We start from the raw sequence: 22,624 nt of genomic DNA, 5'->3' as shown, positions 1-22,624 counted from the left end.
AGACCCCCCTCAGTCCCTCTGTCTACAACACAGAGAACCCCCTCAGTCCCTTGTCTACAACACAGAGAACCCCCTCAGTCCCTTGTCTACAACACAGAGACCCCCCTCAGTCCCTCTGTCTACAACACAGAGAACCCCCTCAGTCCCTTGTCTACAACACAGAGAACCCCCCTCAGTCCCTCAGTCTACAACACAGAGACCCCCCTCAGTCCCGCAGTCTACAATACAGAGATGACCCTCAGTCTACAACACAGAGACCCCCCCTCAGTCCCCCTGTCTACAACACAGAGACCCCCCTCAGTCCCTCAGTCTACAACACAGAGACCCCCCTCTGTCTACAACACAGAGACCCCCCCCTCAGTCTACAACACAGAGACCCCTCTCAGTCCCCCTGTCTACAACACAGAGACCCCCCTCAGTCCCTCAGTCTACAATACAGAGACGACCCTCAGTCTACAACACAGAGACACCCCTCAGTCCCTCAGTCTACAACACAGAGACCCCCCTCAGTCCCTCTGTCTACAACACAGAGACCACCCTCAGTCTACAACACAGAGACCCCCCTCAGTCCCTTGTCTACAACACAGAGACCCCCCTCAGTCCCTCTGTCTACAACACAGAGACCCCCCTCAGTCCTTCCGCACCTAAAACACAGAGACCCCCCTCAGTCTACAACACAGAGACCCCCCTCAGTCCCTCTGTCTACAACACAGAGAACCCCCTCAGTCCCTTGTCTACAACACAGAGACCCCCCTCAGTCCCTTGTCTACAACACAGAGACCCCCCTCAGTCCCTCTGTCTACAACACAGAGACCCCCCTCAGTCCCTCTGTCTACAACACAGAGACCCCCCTCAGTCCCTCTGTCTACAACACAGAGACCCCCCTCAGTCCCTCTGTCTACAACACAGAGACCCCCCTCTGTCCCTCTGTCTACAACACAGAGACCCCCCTCTGTCCCTCTGTCTACAACACAGAGACCCCCCTCTGTCCCTCTGTCTACAACACAGAGACCCCCCTCAGTCCCTCTGTCTACAACACAGAGACCCCCCTCAGTCCCTCTGTCTACAACACAGAGACCCCCCTCTGTCCCTCTGTCTACAACACAGAGACCCCCCTCTGTCCCTCTGTCTACAACACAGAGACCCCCCTCTGTCCCTCTGTCTACAACACAGAGACCCCCCTCTGTCCCTCTGTCTACAACACAGAGACCCCCCTCAGTCCCTCTGTCTACAACACAGAGACCCCCCTCAGTCCCTCTGTCTACAACACAGAGACCCCCCTCTGTCCCTCTGTCTACAACACAGAGACCCCCCTCAGTCCCTCTGTCTACAACACAGAGACCCCCCTCAGTCCCTCTGTCTACAACACAGAGACCCCCCTCAGTCCCTCCGCACCTACAACACAGAGACCACCCTCGGTCTACAACACAGAGACCCCCCTTAGTCCCTCCACACCTACAACACAGAGACCCCCCTCAGTCCCTAACACAGAGACCCCCCTCAGTCCCTCTGTCTACAACAGAGACCCCCCTCAGTCCCTCTGTCTACAACACAGAGACCCCCCTCAGTCCCTCTGTCTACAACACAGAGACCACCCTCAGTCTACAACACAGAGACCCCCCTCAGTCCCTCAGTCTACAACACAGAGACCCCCCTCAGTCCCTCTGTCTACAACACAGAGACCCCCCTCAGTCCCTCAGTCTACAACAGAGACCCCCCTCAGTCCCTTGTCTACAACACAGAGACCCCCCTCAGTCCCTCTGTCTACAACACAGAGACCCCCCTCAGTCCCTCAGTCTACAACACAGAGACCACCCTCAGTCTACAACACAGAGACCCCCCCCCTCAGTCTACAACACAGAGACCCCCCTCAGTCCCTCTGTCTACAACAGAGACCCCCCTCAGTCCCTCTGTCTACAACAGAGACCCCCCTCAGTCCCTCTGTCTACAACAGAGACCCCCCTCAGTCCCTCTGTCTACAACAGAGACCCCCCTCAGTCCCTCAGTCTACAACAGAGACCCCCCTCAGTCCCTCTGTCTACAACAGAGACCCCCCTCAGTCCCTCAGTCTACAACACAGAGACCCCCCCTCTGTCCCTCTGTCTACAACACAGAGACCCCCCCTCTGTCCCTCTGTCTACAACACAGAGACCCCCCTCTGTCCCTCTGTCTACAACAGAGACCCCCCTCAGTTCCTCAGTCTACAACACAGAGACCCCCCTCAGTCCCTCAGTCTACAACACAGAGACCCCCCTCAGTCCCTCAGTCTACAATACAGAGACGACCCTCAGTCTACAACACAGAGACCCCCCCTCAGTCCCCCTGTCTACAACACAGAGACCCCCCTCAGTCCCTCAGTCTACAATACAGAGACGACCCTCAGTCTACAACACAGAGACCCCCCTCAGTCCCTCAGTCTACAACACAGAGACCCCCCTCAGTCCCTCAGTCTACAACACAGAGACCCCCCTCAGTCCCTCAGTCTACAACACAGAGACCACCCTCAGTCTACAACACAGAGACCCCCCTCAGTCCCTCAGTCTACAACACAGAGACCCCCCTCAGTCCCTCTGTCTACAACACAGAGAACCCCCTCAGTCCCTCAGTCTACAACACAGAGACCCCCCTCAGTCCCTTGTCTACAACACAGAGACCCCCCCCCTCAGTCTACAACACAGAGACCCCCCTCAGTCTACAACACAGAGACCCCCCTCAGTCCCTTGTCTACAACACAGAGACCCGCCTCAGTCCCTTGTCTACAACACAGAGACCCCCCTCAGTCCCTCTGTCTACAACACAGAGACCCCCCTCAGTCCCTCTGTCTACAACACAGAGACCCCCCTCAGTCCCTCTGTCTACAACACAGAGACCCCCCTCAGTCCCTTGTCTACAACACAGAGACCCCCCTCAGTCCCTTGTCTACAACACAGAGACCCCCCTCAGTCCCTCTGTCTACAACACAGAGACCCCCCTCAGTCCCTAACACAGAGACCCCCCTCAGTCCCTCTGTCTACAACAGAGACCCCCCTCAGTCCCTCTGTCTACAACACAGAGACCACCCTCAGTCTACAACACAGAGACCCCCCTCAGTCCCTTGTCTACAACACAGAGACCCCCCTCAGTCCCTCTGTCTACAACACAGAGACCCCCCTCAGTCCCTCTGTCTACAACACAGAGACCACCCTCAGTCCCTCTGTCTACAACACAGAGACCACCCTCAGTCCCTCTGTCTACAACACAGAGACCCCCCTCAGTCTACAACACAGAGACCCCCCTCAGTCCCTCTGTCTACAACACAGAGACCCACCTCAGTCCCTCTGTCTACAACACAGAGACCACCCTCAGACTACAACACAGAGACCCCCCTCAGTCCCTCTGTCTACAACAGAGACCCCCCTCAGTCCCTCTGTCTACAACAGAGACCCCCCTCAGTCCCTCTGTCTACAACAGAGACCCCCCTCAGTCCCTCAGTCTACAACAGAGACCGCCCTCAGTCCCTCAGTCTACAACACAGAGACCCCCCTCAGTCCCTCTGTCTACAACACAGAGACCCCCCTCAGTCCCTCTGTCTACAACAGAGACCCCCCTCAGTCCCTCAGTCTACAACACAGAGACCCCCCTCAGTCCCTCAGTCTACAACACAGAGACCCCCCTCAGTCCCTCTGTCTACAACACAGAGACCCCCCTCAGTCCCTCAGTCTACAACACAGAGACCCCCCTCAGTCCCTCAGTCTACAATACAGAGACGACCCTCAGTCTACAACACAGAGACCCCCCCTCAGTCCCCCTGTCTACAACACAGAGACCCCCCTCAGTCCCTCAGTCTACAATACAGAGACGACCCTCAGTCTACAACACAGAGACCCCCCTCAGTCCCTCAGTCTACAACACAGAGACCCCCCTCAGTCCCTCAGTCTACAACACAGAGACCCCCCTCAGTCCCTCAGTCTACAACACAGAGACCACCCTCAGTCTACAACACAGAGACCCCCCTCAGTCCCTCAGTCTACAACACAGAGACCCCCCTCAGTCCCTCTGTCTACAACACAGAGACCCCCCTCAGTCCCTCAGTCTACAACACAGAGACCCCCCTCAGTCCCTTGTCTACAACACAGAGACCCCCCCCCTCAGTCTACAACACAGAGACCCCCCTCAGTCTACAACACAGAGACCCCCCTCAGTCCCTTGTCTACAACACAGAGACCCCCCTCAGTCCCTTGTCTACAACACAGAGACCCCCCTCAGTCCCTCTGTCTACAACACAGAGACCCCCCTCAGTCCCTCTGTCTACAACACAGAGACCCCCCTCAGTCCCTCTGTCTACAACACAGAGACTCCCCTCAGTCCCTTGTCTACAACACAGAGACCCCCCTCAGTCCCTTGTCTACAACAGAGACCCCCCTCAGTCCCTCTGTCTACAACACAGAGACCCCCCTCAGTCCCTAACACAGAGACCCCCCTCAGTCCCTCTGTCTACAACAGAGACCCCCCTCAGTCCCTCTGTCTACAACACAGAGACCACCCTCAGTCTACAACACAGAGACCCCCCTCAGTCCCTTGTCTACAACACAGAGACCCCCCTCAGTCCCTCTGTCTACAACACAGAGACCACCCTCAGTCCCTCTGTCTACAACACAGAGACCCCCCTCAGTCTACAACACAGAGACCCCCCTCAGTCCCTCTGTCTACAACACAGAGACCCACCTCAGTCCCTCTGTCTACAACACAGAGACCACCCTCAGACTACAACACAGAGACCCCCCTCAGTCCCTCTGTCTACAACAGAGACCCCCCTCAGTCCCTCTGTCTACAACAGAGACCCCCCTCAGTCCCTCAGTCTACAACAGAGACCCCCCTCAGTCCCTCTGTCTACAACAGAGACCGCCCTCAGTCCCTCAGTCTACAACACAGAGACCCCCCTCAGTCCCTCTGTCTACAACACAGAGACCCCCCTCAGTCCCTCAGTCTACAACACAGAAACCCCCCTCAGTCCCTCAGTCTACAACACAGAGACCCCCCTCAGTCCCTCTGTCTACAACACAGAGACCCCCCTCAGTCCCTCTGTCTACAACACAGAGACCCCCCTCAGTCCCTCTGTCTACAACACAGAGACCACCCTCAGTCTACAACAGAGACCCCCCTCAGTCCCTCTGACTACAACACAGAGACCCCCCTCAGACCCTGTCTACAACACAGAGACCCCCCTCAGTCCCTCTGTCTACAACAGAGACCCCCCTCAGTCCCTCTGTCTACAACAGAGACCCCCCTCAGTCCCTCTGTCTACAACAGAGACCCCCCTCAGTCCCTCTGTCTACAACAGAGACCCCCCTCAGTCCCTCTGTCTACAACAGAGACCCCCCTCAGTCCCCCTGTCTACAACAGAGACCCCCCTCAGTCCCCCTGTCTACAACACAGAGACCCCCCCCCCTCAGTCCCTCTGTCTACAACACAGAGAACCCCCTCAGTCCCTTGTCTACAACACAGAGACCCCCCTCAGTCCCTCTGTCTACAACACAGAGACCCCCCTCAGTCCCTCTGTCTACAACACAGAGACCCCCCTCAGTCCCTCTGTCTACAACACAGAGACCCCCCTCTGTCCCTCTGTCTACAACACAGAGACCCCCCTCTGTCCCTCTGTCTACAACACAGAGACCCCCCTCTGTCCCTCTGTCTACAACACAGAGACCCCCCTCAGTCCCTCTGTCTACAACACAGAGACCCCCCTCAGTCCCTCCGCACCTACAACACAGAGACCACCCTCGGTCTACAACACAGAGACCCCCCTTAGTCCCTCCACACCTACAACACAGAGAACCCCCTCAGTCCCTAACACAGAGACCCCCCTCAGTCCCTCTGTCTACAACAGAGACCCCCCTCAGTCCCTCTGTCTACAACACAGAGACCCCCCTCAGTCCCTCTGTCTACAACACAGAGACCACCCTCAGTCTACAACACAGAGACCCCCCTCAGTCCCTTGTCTACAACACAGAGACCCCCCTCAGTCCCTCTGTCTACAACACAGAGACCCCCCTCAGTCCCTCTGTCTACAACACAGAGACCCCCCTCAGTCCCTCTGTCTACAACACAGAGACCACCCTCAGTCTACAACACAGAGACCCCCCCCTCAGTCTACAACACAGAGACCCCCCTCAGTCCCTCTGTCTACAACAGAGACCCCCCTCAGTCCCTCAGTCTACAACACAGAGACCCCCCTCAGTCCCTCTGTCTACAACAGAGACCCCCCTCAGTCCCTCAGTCTACAACACAGAGACCCCCTTCAGTCCCTCTGTCTACAACACAGAGACCCCCCTCAGTCCCTCTGTCTACAAGACAGAGACCCCCCTCAGTCCCTCAGTCTACAACACAGAGACGACCCTCAGTCTACAACACAGAGACCCCCCTCAGTCCCTCTGTCTACAACACAGAGACCCCCCTCAGTCCCTCTGTCTACAACACAGAGACCCCCCTCAGTCCCTCTGTCTACAACACAGAGACCCCCCTCAGTCCCTCTGTCTACAACACAGAGACCCCCCTCAGTCCCTCTGTCTACAACACAGAGACCCCCCTCAGTCCCTCTGTCTACAACACAGAGACCCCCCTCAGTCCCTTGTCTACAACAGAGACCCCCCTCAGTCCCTCTGTCTACAACACAGAGACCCCCCTCAGTCCCTAACACAGAGACCCCCCTCAGTCCCTCTGTCTACAACAGAGACCCCCCTCAGTCCCTCTGTCTACAACACAGAGACCACCCTCAGTCTACAACACAGAGACCCCCCTCAGTCCCTTGTCTACAACACAGAGACCCCCCTCAGTCCCTCTGTCTACAACACAGAGACCACCCTCAGTCCCTCTGTCTACAACACAGAGACCCCCCTCAGTCTACAACACAGAGACCCCCCTCAGTCCCTCTGTCTACAACACAGAGACCCACCTCAGTCCCTCTGTCTACAACACAGAGACCACCCTCAGACTACAACACAGAGACCCCCCTCAGTCCCTCTGTCTACAACAGAGACCCCCCTCAGTCCCTCTGTCTACAACAGAGACCCCCCTCAGTCCCTCAGTCTACAACAGAGACCCCCCTCAGTCCCTCTGTCTACAACAGAGACCGCCCTCAGTCCCTCAGTCTACAACACAGAGACCCCCCTCAGTCCCTCTGTCTACAACACAGAGACCCCCCTCAGTCCCTCAGTCTACAACACAGAAACCCCCCTCAGTCCCTCAGTCTACAACACAGAGACCCCCCTCAGTCCCTCTGTCTACAACACAGAGACCCCCCTCAGTCCCTCTGTCTACAACACAGAGACCCCCCTCAGTCCCTCTGTCTACAACACAGAGACCACCCTCAGTCTACAACAGAGACCCCCCTCAGTCCCTCTGACTACAACACAGAGACCCCCCTCAGACCCTGTCTACAACACAGAGACCCCCCTCAGTCCCTCTGTCTACAACAGAGACCCCCCTCAGTCCCTCTGTCTACAACAGAGACCCCCCTCAGTCCCTCTGTCTACAACAGAGACCCCCCTCAGTCCCTCTGTCTACAACAGAGACCCCCCTCAGTCCCTCTGTCTACAACAGAGACCCCCCTCAGTCCCCCTGTCTACAACAGAGACCCCCCTCAGTCCCTCTGTCTACAACACAGAGACCCCCCCCCCTCAGTCCCTCTGTCTACAACACAGAGAACCCCCTCAGTCCCTTGTCTACAACACAGAGACCCCCCTCAGTCCCTCTGTCTACAACACAGAGACCCCCCTCAGTCCCTCTGTCTACAACACAGAGACCCCCCTCAGTCCCTCTGTCTACAACACAGAGACCCCCCTCTGTCCCTCTGTCTACAACACAGAGACCCCCCTCTGTCCCTCTGTCTACAACACAGAGACCCCCCTCTGTCCCTCTGTCTACAACACAGAGACCCCCCTCAGTCCCTCTGTCTACAACACAGAGACCCCCCTCAGTCCCTCCGCACCTACAACACAGAGACCACCCTCGGTCTACAACACAGAGACCCCCCTTAGTCCCTCCACACCTACAACACAGAGAACCCCCTCAGTCCCTAACACAGAGACCCCCCTCAGTCCCTCTGTCTACAACAGAGACCCCCCTCAGTCCCTCTGTCTACAACACAGAGACCCCCCTCAGTCCCTCTGTCTACAACACAGAGACCACCCTCAGTCTACAACACAGAGACCCCCCTCAGTCCCTTGTCTACAACACAGAGACCCCCCTCAGTCCCTCTGTCTACAACACAGAGACCCCCCTCAGTCCCTCTGTCTACAACACAGAGACCCCCCTCAGTCCCTCTGTCTACAACACAGAGACCACCCTCAGTCTACAACACAGAGACCCCCCCCTCAGTCTACAACACAGAGACCCCCCTCAGTCCCTCTGTCTACAACAGAGACCCCCCTCAGTCCCTCAGTCTACAACACAGAGACCCCCCTCAGTCCCTCTGTCTACAACAGAGACCCCCCTCAGTCCCTCAGTCTACAACACAGAGACCCCCTTCAGTCCCTCTGTCTACAACACAGAGACCCCCCTCAGTCCCTCTGTCTACAAGACAGAGACCCCCCTCAGTCCCTCAGTCTACAACACAGAGACGACCCTCAGTCTACAACACAGAGACCCCCCTCAGTCCCTCTGTCTACAACACAGAGACCCCCCTCAGTCCCTCTGTCTACAACACAGAGACCCCCCTCAGTCCCTCTGTCTACAACACAGAGACCCCCCTCAGTCCCTCTGTCTACAACACAGAGACCCCCCTCAGTCCCTCTGTCTACAACACAGAGACCCCCCTCAGTCCCTCTGTCTACAACACAGAGACCCCCCTCAGTCCCTCTGTCTACAACACAGAGACCCCCCTCAGTCCCTCTGTCTACAACACAGAGACCCCCCTCAGTCCCTCTGTCTACAACACAGAGACCCCCCTCAGTCCCTCTGTCTACAACACAGAGACCCCCCTCAGTCCCTTGTCTACAACACAGAGACCCCCCTCAGTCCATTGTCTACAACACAGAGACCCCCCTCAGTCCCTCTGTCTACAACACAGAGACCCCCTCAGTCCCTCTGTCTACAACACAGAGACCCCCCTCAGTCCCTCTGTCTACAACACAGAGACCCCCCTCAGTCCCTCCGCACCTACAACACAGAGACCACCCTCGGTCTACAACACAGAGACTCCCCTTAGTCCCTCCACACCTACAACACAGAGACCCCCCTCAGTCCCTAACACAGAGACCCCCCTCAGTCCCTCTGTCTACAACAGAGACCCCCCTCAGTCCCTCTGTCTACAACACAGAGACCCCCCTCAGTCCCTCTGTCTACAACACAGAGACCACCCTCAGTCTACAACACAGAGACCCCCCTCAGTCTACAACACAGAGACCCCCCTCAGTCCCTCTGTCTACAACACAGAGACCCCCCTCAGTCCCTCTGTCTACAACACAGAGACCCCCCTCAGTCCCTCTGTCTACAACACAGAGACCCCCCTCAGTCCCTTGTCTACAACACAGAGACCACCCTCAGTCCCTCTGTCTACAACAGAGACCCCCCTCAGTCCCTCAGTCTACAACACAGAGACCCCCCTCAGTCCCTCAGTCTACAACACAGAGACCCCCCTCAGTCCCTCTGTCTACAACACAGAGACCCCCCTCAGTCCCTCTGTCTACAATACAGAGACCCCCCCCAGTCCCTCTGTCTACAACAGAGACCCCCCTCAGTCCCTCTGTCTACAACAGAGACCCCCCTCAGTCCCTCTGTCTACAACAGAGACCCCCCTCAGTCCCTCTGTCTACAACAGAGACCCCCCTCAGTCCCCCTGTCTACAACACAGAGACCCCCCCCTCAGTCCCTCAGTCTACAACACAGAGACCCCCCTCAGTCTCTCTGTCTACAACACAGAGACCCCCCTCAGTCCCTCTGTCTACAACACAGAGACCCCCCTCAGTCCCTCTGTCTACAACACAGAGACCCCCCTCAGTCTACAACAGAGACCCCCCCTCAGTCTACAACAGAGACCCCCCCTCAGTCTACAACAGAGACCCCCCCTCAGTCTACAACAGAGACCCCCCCTCAGTCTACAACAGAGACCCCCCCTCAGTCTACAACAGAGACCCCCCCTCAGTCTACAACAGAGACCCCCCCTCAGTCTACAACAGAGACCCCCCCTCAGTCTACAACAGAGACTCCCCCTCAGTCTACAACAGAGACTCCCCCTCTGTCTACAACACAGAGACCCCCCCTCTGTCTACAACACAGAGACCCCCCTCTGTCCCTCTGTCTACAACACAGAGACCCCCCCTCTGTCCCTGTCTACAACACAGAGACCCCCTCAGTCTACAACACAGAGACCCCCCTCAGTCCCTTGTCTACAACACAGAGACCCCCCTCAGTCCCTCTGTCTACAACACAGAGACACCCCTCAGTCCCTCTGTCTACAACACAGAGACCCCCCCTCAGTCTACAACAGAGACCCCCCCTCAGTCTACAACACAGAGACCCCCCCTCAGTCTACAACACAGAGACCCCCCCTCAGTCTACAACACAGAGACCCCCCCTCAGTCTACAACAGAGACCCCCCCTCAGTCTACAACAGAGACCCCCCCTCAGTCTACAACAGAGACCCCCCCTCAGTCTACAACAGAGACCCCCCCTCAGTCTACAACAGAGACCCCCCCTCAGTCTACAACAGAGACCCCCCCTCAGTCTACAACAGAGACCCCCCCTCAGTCTACAACAGAGACCCCCCCTCAGTCTACAACAGAGACCCCCCCTCAGTCTACAACAGAGACCCCCCCTCAGTCTACAACAGAGACTCCCCCTCTCAGTCTACAACAGAGACTCCCCCTCTCAGTCTACAACAGAGACTCCCCCTCTGTCTACAACACAGAGACCCCCCCTCTGTCTACAACACAGAGACCCCCCCTCTGTCTACAACACAGAGACCCCCCCTCTGTCCCTCTGTCTACAACACAGAGACCCCCCCTCTGTCTACAACACAGAGACCCCCCTCAGTCCCTGTCTACAACACAGAGACCCCCCTCAGTCCCTCTGTCTACAACACAGAGACCCCCCTCAGTCTACAACACAGAGACCCCCCTCAGTCCCTCTGTCTACAACACAGAGACCCCCCTCAGTCTACAACACAGAGACCCCCCTCAGTCTACAACACAGAGACCCCCCTCAGTCTACAACACAGAGACCCCCCTCAGTCTACAACACAGAGACCCCCCCCTCAGTCCCTCTGTCTACAACACAGAGACCTCCCCTCTGTCCCTCTGTCTACAACACAGAGACCTCCCCCTCAGTCCCTCTGTCTACAACACAGAGACCCCCCCTCAGTCCCTCTGTCTACAACACAGAGACCCCCCTCAGTCCCTCTGTCTACAACACAGAGACCCCCCTCAGTCCCTCTGTCTACAACACAGAGACCCCCCCTCAGTCTACAACACAGAGACGCCCCCTCAGTCTACAACACAGAGACCCCCCTCAGTCCCTCAGTCTACAACACAGAGACCCCCCTCAGTCCCTCAGTCTACAACACAGAGACCCCCCTCAGTCCCTCAGTCTACAACACAGAGACCCCCCTCAGTCCCTCAGTCTACAACACAGAGACCCCCCTCAGTCCCTCAGTCTACAACACAGAGACCCCCCTCAGTCCCTGTCTACAACACAGACCCCCCTCAGTCCCTGTCTACAACACAGAGACCCCCCTCAGTCCCTGTCTACAACACAGAGACCCCCCTCAGTCCCTCAGTCTACAACACAGAGACTTCCCTCAGTCCCTCTGTCTACAACACAGAGACCCCCCCCCCCTCAGTCCCTCAGTCTACAACAGAGACACCCCTCAGTCCCTTGTCTACAACACAGAGACCCCCCTCAGTCCCTCTGTCTACAACACAGAGACACCCCTCAGTCCCTCAGTCTACAACAGAGACACCCCTCAGTCCCTTGTCTACAACACAGAGACCCCCCTCAGTCCCTGTCTACAACACAGACCCCCCTCAGTCCCTGTCTACAACACAGACCCCCCTCAGTCCCTGTCTACAACACAGAGACCCCCCTCAGTCCCTGTCTACAACACAGAGACCCCCCTCAGTCCCTCAGTCTACAACACAGAGACTTCCCTCAGTCCCTCTGTCTACAACACAGAGACCCCCCCCCCTCAGTCCCTCAGTCTACAACAGAGACACCCCTCAGTCCCTTGTCTACAACACAGAGACTTCCCTCAGTCCCTCTGTCTACAACACAGAGACCCCCCCCCCTCAGTCCCTCAGTCTACAACAGAGACACCCCTCAGTCCCTTGTCTACAACACAGAGACCCCCCTCAGTCCCTCTGTCTACAACACAGAGACACCCCTCAGTCCCTCAGTCTACAACACGGAGACACCCCTCAGTCCCTCAGTCTACAACACAGAGACACCCCTCAGTCCCTCAGTCTACAACACAGAGACACCCCTCAGTCCCTCAGTCTACAACACAGAGACCCCCCTCAGTCCCTCAGTCTACAACACAGAGACCCCCCTCAGTCTACAACACAGAGACCCCCCTCAGTCCCTCAGTCTACAACACAGAGACCCCCCTCAGTCTACAACACAGAGACCCCCCTCAGTCCCTCAGTCTACAACACAGAGACCCCCCTCAGTCCCTCAGTCTACAACACAGAGACCCCCCTCAGTCCCTCAGTCTACAACACAGAGACCCCCCTCAGTCCCTCAGTCTACAACACAGAGACCCCCCCTCAGTCCCTCAGTCTACAACACAGAGACCCCCCTCAGTCTACAACACAGAGACCCCCCTCAGTCTACAACACAGAGACCCCCCTCAGTCCCTGTCTACAACACAGAGACCCCCCTCAGTCTACAACACAGAGACCCCCCTCAGTCTACAACACAGAGACCCCCCTCAGTCTACAACACAGAGACCCCCCCCTCAGTCCCTCTGTCTACAACACAGAGACCTCCCCTCTGTCCCTCTGTCTACAACAGAGACCCCCCCTCAGTCCCTCTGTCTACAACACAGAGACCCCCCCTCAGTCCCTCTGTCTACAACACAGAGACCCCCCTCAGTCCCTCTGTCTACAACACAGAGACACCCCTCAGTCCCTCAGTCTACAACACAGAGACCCCCCTCAGTCCCTCAGTCTACAACACAGAGACCCCCCTTCAGTCCCTCAGTCTACAACACAGAGACCCCCCTCAGTCTACAACACAGAGACCCCCCCTCAGTCTACAACACAGAGACCCCCCCTCAGTCCCTCAGTCTACAACACAGAGACCCCCCTCAGTCCCTCAGTCTACAACACAGAGACCCCCCCTCAGTCCCTCAGTCTACAACACAGAGACCCCCCTCAGTCCCTCAGTCTACAACACAGAGACCCCCCTCAGTCCCTCAGTCTACAACACAGAGACCCCCCTCAGTCCCTGTCTACAACACAGACCCCCCTCAGTCCCTGTCTACAACACAGAGACCCCCCTCAGTCCCTGTCTACAACACAGAGACCCCCCTCAGTCCCTGTCTACAACACAGAGACCCCCCTCAGTCCCTCAGTCTACAACACAGAGACCTCCCTCAGTCCCTCAGTCTACAACACAGAGACCCCCCCCCCTCAGTCCCTCAGTCTACAACAGAGACACCCCTCAGTCCCTCAGTCTACAACAGAGACACCCCTCAGTCCCTCAGTCTACAACACAGAGACCCCCCCCCCTCAGTCCCTCAGTCTACAACAGAGACCCCCCTCAGTCCCTCAGTCTACAACACAGAGACCCCCCTCAGTCCCTCAGTCTACAACAGAGACCCCCCCTCAGTCTACAACAGAGACCCCCCTCAGTCTACAACAGAGACCCCCTCAGTCTACAACAGAGAGACCCCCCCCCTCTGTCTACAACACAGAGACCCCCCCCCTCTGTCTACAACACAGAGACCCCCCCCCTCTGTCTACAACACAGAGACCCCCCCCCTCTGTCTACAACACAGAGACCCCCCCCCTCTGTCTACAACACAGAGACCCCCCCCCTCTGTCTACAACACAGAGACCCCCCCCCTCTGTCTACAACACAGAGACCCCCCCCCTCTGTCTACAACACAGAGACCCCCCCCCTCTGTCTACAACACAGAGACCCCCCCCCCTCTGTCTACAACACAGAGACCCCCCCCCTCTGTCTACAACACAGAGACCCCCCCCCTCTGTCTACAACACAGAGACCCCCCCCCTCTGTCTACAACACAGAGACCCCCCCCCTCTGTCTACAACACAGAGACCCCCCCCCTCTGTCTACAACACAGAGACCCCCCCCTCTGTCTACAACACAGAGACCCCCCCCCTCTGTCTACAACACAGAGACCCCCCCCCTCTGTCTACAACACAGAGACCCCCCCCCCTCTGTCTACAACACAGAGACCCCCCCCTCTGTCTACAACACAGAGACCTCCCCCTCTGTCTACAACACAGAGACCTCCCCGTCTGTCTACAACACAGAGACCCCCCCTCAGTCTACAACACAGAGACCCCCCCTCAGTCTACAACAGAGACCCCCCCTCAGTCTACAACAGAGACCCCCCCTCAGTCTACAACAGAGACCCCCCCTCAGTCTACAACACAGAGACCCCCCTCAGTCTACAACACAGAGACCCCCCTCAGTCTACAACACAGAGACCCCCCTCTGTCTACAACACAGAGACCCCCCTCTGTCTACAACACAGAGACCCCCCTCTGTCTACAACACAGAGACCCCCCTCTGTCTACAACACAGAGACCCCCCTCAGTCTACAACACAGAGACCCCCCCGTCTGTCTACAACACAGAGACCCCCCCTCTGTCTACAACACAGAGACCCCCCCTCAGTCTACAACAGAGACCCCCCCTCAGTCTACAACAGAGACCCCCCCTCAGTCTACAACAGAGACCCCCCCTCAGTCTACAACAGAGACCCCCCCTCAGTCTACAACACAGAGACCCCCCTCAGTCCCTCAGTCTACAACACAGAGACACCCCTCAGTCCCTCAGTCTACAACACAGAGACCCCCCTCAGTCCCTCAGTCTACAACACAGAGACCCCCCTCAGTCCCTCAGTCTACAACACAGAGACCCCCCTCAGTCCCTCAGTCTACAACACAGAGACCCCCCCTCAGTCCCTCAGTCTACAACACAGAGACCCCCCTCAGTCTACAACACAGAGACCCCCCTCAGTCTACAACACAGAGACCCCCCTCAGTCTACAACACAGAGACCCCCCTCAGTCTACAACACAGAGACCCCCCTCAGTCTACAACACAGAGACCCCCCTCAGTCTACAACACAGAGACCCCCCTCAGTCTACAACACAGAGACCCCCCTCAGTCTACAACACAGAGACCCCCCTCAGTCTACAACACAGAGACCCCCCTCAGTCTACAACACAGAGACCCCCCTCAGTCTACAACACAGAGACCCCCCTCAGTCTACAACACAGAGACCCCCCTCAGTCTACAACACAGAGACCCCCCTCAGTCTACAACACAGAGACCCCCCTCAGTCTACAACACAGAGACCCCCCTCAGTCTACAACACAGAGACCCCCCCTCAGTCTACAACACAGAGACCCCCCCTCAGTCTACAACAGAGACCCCCCCTAAGTCTACAACACAGAGACCCCCCCTCAGTCTACAACAGAGACCCCCCCTCAGTCTACAACAGAGACCCCCCCTCAGTCTACAACACAGAGACCCCCCTCAGTCTACAACACAGAGACCCCCCTCAGTCTACAACACAGAGACCCCCCTCAGTCTACAACACAGAGACCCCCCTCAGTCTACAACACAGAGACCCCCCTCAGTCTACAACACAGAGACCCCCCTCAGTCTACAACACAGAGACCCCCCTCTGTCTACAACACAGAGACCCCCCCGTCTGTCTACAACACAGAGACCCCCCCTCTGTCTACAACACAGAGACCCCCCCTCAGTCTACAACAGAGACCCCCCCTCAGTCTACAACAGAGACCCCCCCTCAGTCTACAACACAGAGACCCCCCTCAGTCTACAACACAGAGACCCCCCTCAGTCTACAACACAGAGACCCCCCTCAGTCTACAACACAGAGACCCCCCTCAGTCTACAACACAGAGACCCCCCTCTGTCTACAACACAGAGACCCCCCCGTCTGTCTACAACACAGAGACCCCCCCTCTGTCTACAACACAGAGACCCCCCCTCAGTCTACAACAGAGACCCCCCCTCAGTCTACAACAGAGACCCCCCCTCAGTCTACAACACAGAGACCCCCCTCAGTCTACAACACAGAGACCCCCCTCTGTCTACAACACAGAGACCCCCCCGTCTGTCTACAACACAGAGACCCCCCCGTCTGTCTACAACACAGAGACCCCCCCTCAGTCTACAACAGAGACCCCCCCTCAGTCTACAACAGAGACCCCCCCTCAGTCTACAACACAGAGACCCCCCTCAGTCTACAACACAGAGACCCCCCTCAGTCTACAACACAGAGACCCCCCTCAGTCTACAACACAGAGACCCCCCTCAGTCTACAACACAGAGACCCCCCTCAGTCTACAACACAGAGACCCCCCTCAGTCTACAACACAGAGACCCCCCTCTGTCTACAACACAGAGACCCCCCCGTCTGTCTACAACACAGAGACCCCCCCTCTGTCTACAACACAGAGACCCCCCCTCAGTCTACAACAGAGACCCCCCCTCAGTCTACAACAGAGACCCCCCCTCAGTCTACAACAGAGACCCCCCCTCAGTCTACAACACAGAGACCCCCCTCAGTCTACAACACAGAGACCCCCCTCAGTCTACAACAGAGACCCCCCCTCAGTCCCTCTGACTCCCCCCTCAGTCCCTCTGTCTACAACACAGAGACCCCCCCTCTGTCTACAACACAGAGACCCCCCCTCTGTCTACAACACAGAGACCCCCCCTCATTGTATTTGAATGTTACCAGGTATCTTGACGGCTCCGCTGGTGGAGGTGTCGTCGGTATAGGGGTGGCTGCTCTCCACCACCACGGGCTGAGAGGACAGACGGCCGCTCTGAGAGTCAGTGGCCACGTCTTCTAACTCCGTCACACACAGCTCCAGGAGCATGTCTGCCACCTACAGGCCAATACAGGCACAAACGGACACATTTATTTGTGTGTTCACTGTGTGTGTGTGTGTCCACGGCTGTGTGTGTGTGTGTCCACGGCTGTGTGTGTGTGTGTCCACGGCTGTGTGTGTGTGTGTCCACGGCTGTGTGTGTGTGTGTCCACGGCTGTGTGTGTGTGTGTCCACGGCTGTGTGTGTGTGTGTCCACGGCTGTGTGTGTGTGTGTGTGTCCACGGCTGTGTGTGTGTGTGTCCACGGCTGTGTGTGTGTGGGTCCACGGCTGTGTGTGTGTCCATGGATGTGTGTGTCTACGGCTGTGTGTGTTAGAGGGTTGTACGGACACAGATCTACATACGAATAAATGGACACATTTTTTGCGAATATGATAAATCAGTGATAAATTACTTTTTGGGGAGGTGCCAGAGCTGGGCGATACGGACAAAAAGAAATATCGCTATAAATTAAAATATTTTACTCCTCGTCACAGTGGGGAGAGGAAGTGATGTCACAGTGGGGAGAGGAAGTGAGTCAGTAACATCTCCATGTCACAGTGGGGAGAGGAAGTGAGTCAGTAACATCTCCATGTCACAGTGGGGAGAGGAAGTGATGTCACAGTGGGGAGAGGAAGTGAGTCAGTAACATCTCCATGTCACAGTGGGGAGAGGAAGTGATGTCAGTAACATATCCATGTCACAGTGGGGAGAGGAAGTGAGTCAGTAACATCTCCATGTCACAGTGGGGAGAGGAAGTGATGTCACAGTGGGGAGAGGAAGTGAGTCAGTAACATCTCCATGTCACAGTGGGGAGAGGAAGTGATGTCAGTAACATATCCATGTCACAGTGGGGAGAGGAAGTGAGTCAGTAACATCTCCATGTCACAGTGGGGAGAGGAAGTGATGTCACAGTGGGGAGAGGAAGTGAGTCAGTAACATCTCCATGTCACAGTGGGGAGAGGAAGTGATGTCACAGTGGGGAGAGGAAGTGATGTCACAATGATGGTGTAAATAATTTTCGGTTTATCGTCCCAGCTCTAGTCCGTATCTGTGTGTGTGTGTGTGTGTGTGTGTGTGCGTGTCCTGCTATGCATTCGTGTACTCTACCTGTGGGTAGGCGGTCCCCATCCCAGACAGCACAGCAGACAGCACCTCCTTGCCCTTCTCCCCAGAGCGGATAGACACCGCCAGCTTCAACAGGTCCACCATCACCCTGGTATCATCAGGTACCAGCAGACCGGTGAACTCATCCAGGTACTGAGGTTCTGGAGCTCCAGTCTTATTCGGACACTCCGAGTCCTGCAAGAGAACCACAAGAATAACATTTACTGATAGTTACAGGGTCCATTACTGATGGAACGAAACACTCACCGTACTGTAAAGACAAGAAGATGAGACCTCTGACAGCATCGTCTAACCAGGATTAGAGAGGTGGGCCCCGTCACTGGGAGAGGGGGGGTAGAGCTCACCTCTTTAGTTTTGGTCATGGTCTCTGCGATGATGCTAGCGGCTCCGGGGTCGTCCGTGACCGGGATGAAAGGTCGAGAGGAAGCAGCAGTAGACGGGGTCACAGCTGATGAGGGGGTGACGGCATCCTCTGAGGAGGTCACCTGGTGACAAGGATGTACCTATTAGCCTCTGAGATCTTTTTCATGACACAATCCTTTCAGATCTTCTACATTTGGGGATAAATAAAGTCCTCAGGGTTTGAAGTTAAGGGGCTACGGACTCCAAACTAGGGGTCGCAATACAATGTGGTGGGTTGACGATTTGAAAATGGGTTCGCGAGAAAAACTTTGAAATTAAAATTGTAAAAAAGGGTGAAGTCTTGAGTCGATCAGTATTCAACCCCTTTGTAAAGGCAAGTCTAAATAAGTTCAAGAATTTGTTCCCCAAACTTTTTCAGCAACCTTTTCCATGTGTCACGTTATCCATTTATACTGATCTGCCAGTTATATCACATTTCATACGCACATTTTGTTGGAACAGTTTCATTTCAATTATAATAAAGTCTACATATCTCAAAATCAATATATATATATCTAAAAGAAAATGACACAAATCAAAAAAATAACTTCTATTGACATTGTCAACATGTAAAAATAGCCTACATAAAGCCAACAAACAACAGTGCAGCCTGCAGGCAGAAAATATCCTGATAAAAATAAATATCCTATAAATCACATTGGCTATGCATGGCCAGTCTGCAACATTGTATAAAATATTAACCTGGTCCAGCCCAAACTGGTGCTAACCAACATTGTATAAATATTAACCTGGTGCTAACCAACATTGTATAAATATTAACCTGGTCCAGCCCCAAACTGGTGCTAACCAACTGGCAACATTGTATAAATATTAACCTGGTCCAGCCCCAAACTGGTGCTAACCAACTGGCAACATTGTATAAAATATTAACCTGGTCCAGCCCCAAACTGGTGCTAACCAACTGGCAACATTGTATAAAATATTAACCTGGTCCAGCCCCAAACTGGTGCTAACCAACATTGTATAAAATATTAACCTGGTCCAGCCCCAAACTGGTGCTAACCAACTGGTAACATTGTATAAATATTAACCTGGTCCAACGCTCTAACCACTAGGCTACCTGCTGGTTACTAGTCCAACGCTCTAACCACTAGGCTACCTGCTGGTTACTGGTCCAAAACTCTAACCACTAGGCTACCTGCTGGTTACTGGTCCAAAACTCTAACCACTAGGCTACCTGCTGGTTACTAGTCCAACGCTCTAACCACTAGGCTACCTGCTGGTTACTAGTCCAACGCTCTAACCACTAGGCTACCTGCTGGTTACTGGTCCAAAACTCTAACCACTAGGCTACCTGCTGGTTACTGGTCCAAAACTCTAACCACTAGGCTACCTGCTGGTTACTAGTCCAACGCTCTAACCACTAGGGTACCTGCTGGTTACTAGTCCAACACTCTAACCACTAGGCTACCTGCTGGTTACTAGTCCAACGCTCTAACCACTAGGGTACCTGCTGGTTACTAGTCCAACACTCTAACCACTAGGCTACCTGCTGGTTACTGGCCCAACGCTCTAACCACTAGGCTACCTGCTGGTTACTGGCCCAACACTCCACTCTAACCACTAGGCTACCTGCTGGTTACTAGTCCAACACTCTAACCACTAGGCTACCTGCTGGTTACTAGTCCAACGCTCTAACCACTAGGCTACCTGCTGGTTACTGGCCCAACGCTCTAACCACTAGGCTACCTGCTCTAACCACTAGGCTACCTGCTGGTTACTGGTCCAACACTCTAACCACTAGGCTACCTGCTGGTTACTGGCCCAACACTCTAACCACTAGGCTACCTGCTGGTTACTGGCCCAACGCTCTACCTGCTGGTTACTGGCCCAACGCTCTAACCACTAGGCTACCTGCTGGTTACTGGTCCAACGCTCTAACCACTAGGCTACCTGCTGGTTACTAGTCCAACACTCTAACCACTAGGCTACCTGCTGGTTACTGGCCCAACGCTCTAACCACTAGGCTACCTGCTCTAACCACTAGGCTACCTGCTGGTTACTGGCCCAACACTCTAACCACTAGGCTACCTGCTGGTTACTGGCCCAACGCTCTAACTACTAGGCTACCTGCTCTAACCACTAGGCTACCTGCTGGTTACTGGCCCAACGCTCTAACCACTAGGCTACCTGCTCTAACCACTAGGCTACCTGCTGGTTACTAGTCCAACACTCTAACCACTAGGCTACCTGCTCTAACCACTAGGCTACCTGCTGGTTACTGGCCCAACGCTCTAACCACTAGGCTACCCTGCTGGTTACTGGCCCAACGCTCTAACCACTAGGCTACCCTGCTGGTTACTGGCCCAACGCTCTAACCACTAGGCTACCCTGCTGGTTACTGGCCCAACGCTCTAACCACTAGGCTACCTGCTGGTTACTGGCCCAACGCTCTAACCACTAGGCTACCTGCTGGTTACTGGTCCAACGCTCTAACCACTAGGCTACCTGCTGGTTACTAGTCCAACACTCTAACCACTAGGCTACCTGCTGGTTACTGGCCCAACGCTCTAACCTCTAGGCTACCTGCTCTAACCACTAGGCTACCTGCTGGTTACTGGCCCAACACTCTAACCACTAGGCTACCTGCTGGTTACTGGCCCAACGCTCTAACTACTAGGCTACCTGCTCTAACCACTAGGCTACCTGCTGGTTACTGGCCCAACGCTCTAACCACTAGGCTACCTGCTCTAACCACTAGGCTACCTGCTGGTTACTAGTCCAACACTCTAACCACTAGGCTACCTGCTCTAACCACTAGGCTACCTGCTGGTTACTGGCCCAACGCTCTAACCACTAGGCTACCCTGCTGGTTACTGGCCCAACGCTCTAACCACTAGGCTACCCTGCTGGTTACTGGCCCAACGCTCTAACCACTAGGCTACCCTGCTGGTTACTGGCCCAACGCTCCAACCACTAGGCTACCTGCTGGTTACTAGTCCAACACTCTAACCACTAGGCTACCTGCTGGTTACTAGTCCAACGCTCTAACCACTAGGCTACCTGCTGGTTACTGGTCCAACGCTCTAACCACTAGGCTACCTGCTGGTTACTAGTCCAACGCTCTAACCACTAGGCTACCTGCTGGTTACTGGTCCAACGCTCTAACCACCAGGCTACTCAGACAGGCGTGAATCAGACAGGTGTTTTGTGTGCCATATATTTTATTTTCTATAATTGCCACTGCTCGACAACATAAACATCTTGGTCGACAAACATCCTAACAAACAAACAAACGACCAATCGACTAAATGGGTTCAGCCCAACCGAGGACAGACGATGTTTACACGCTACGCGCTTCAGCACTCGGCGGTCCCGTTCTGTGAGCTTGTGTGGCCTACCACTTTGTGGCTGAGCCGTTGCTCCTAGACGTTTCCACTTCACAATAACAGCACTTACAGTTGACCTGGGCAGCTCTAGCAGAGCAGAAATGTGACAAACTGACTTGTTGGTAAGGTGTCATCCTATAACGGTGCCACATTGAAAGTCACTGAGCTCTTCAGTCAGGGCCATTCTACTGACAATGTTTGTCTATGGAGATTGCATGGCCGTGTGCTCAATTTTCTACACCGGTCTGCAACGGGTGAAGTACAAATAGCTCAATCAAATTTGAAGGGGTGTCAACATACTTTTGTATATATAGTATATGTAGTAGACTGTCCTAGTCTCACTTCAAAAAGTTAACACTGGCCGTTGATGACATCACCTTTACAAAAATGTGGTGGCGACCCAAAAAAGTTTAGGAACTCCTGGGGTAGGGGATAGGGACTAGAGGGTAGGGGTTAGGGGCTAGGGGTTAGGGACTAGGGGGTAGGGACTAGAGGGTAGGGACTAATGGGTAGGGGTTAGGGACTAGGGGATAGGGACTAGAGGGTAGGGGTTAGGGACTAGGGGGTAGGGACTAGTGGGTAGGGATTAGGGACTAGGGGGTCAGGGCTAGGGAGTAGGGACTAGGGGGTCAGGGTTAGGGAGTAGGGACTAGTGGGTCTGGGCTAGGG

The 22,624-nt window shown here is 55.3% G+C and overlaps 1 protein-coding gene across 1 annotated transcript in view; it reads right to left on the bottom strand.

The window, feature by feature from the left end:
• Positions 1-22,624, bottom strand: part of herc2 (HECT and RLD domain containing E3 ubiquitin protein ligase 2) — a 341,136-nt gene that overhangs the window by 119,053 nt on the left and 199,459 nt on the right. The window contains exons 67-69 of the mRNA XM_055943959.1: positions 18,548-18,688; positions 18,186-18,377; positions 16,941-17,094 (exon numbers count right to left, since the gene is read on the bottom strand). Of these exons, the coding sequence (XP_055799934.1) occupies positions 16,941-17,094; positions 18,186-18,377; positions 18,548-18,688 (487 nt within the window). The remainder of the gene's footprint in view (positions 1-16,940; positions 17,095-18,185; positions 18,378-18,547; positions 18,689-22,624) is intronic.

This window comes from Salvelinus fontinalis, chromosome 14, assembly GCF_029448725.1.
Source record: "Salvelinus fontinalis isolate EN_2023a chromosome 14, ASM2944872v1, whole genome shotgun sequence".
In the NCBI taxonomy this organism is placed as follows: Eukaryota; Metazoa; Chordata; class Actinopteri; order Salmoniformes; family Salmonidae; genus Salvelinus; species Salvelinus fontinalis.
This window is presented reverse-complemented; position numbering and strand designations above follow the sequence as displayed.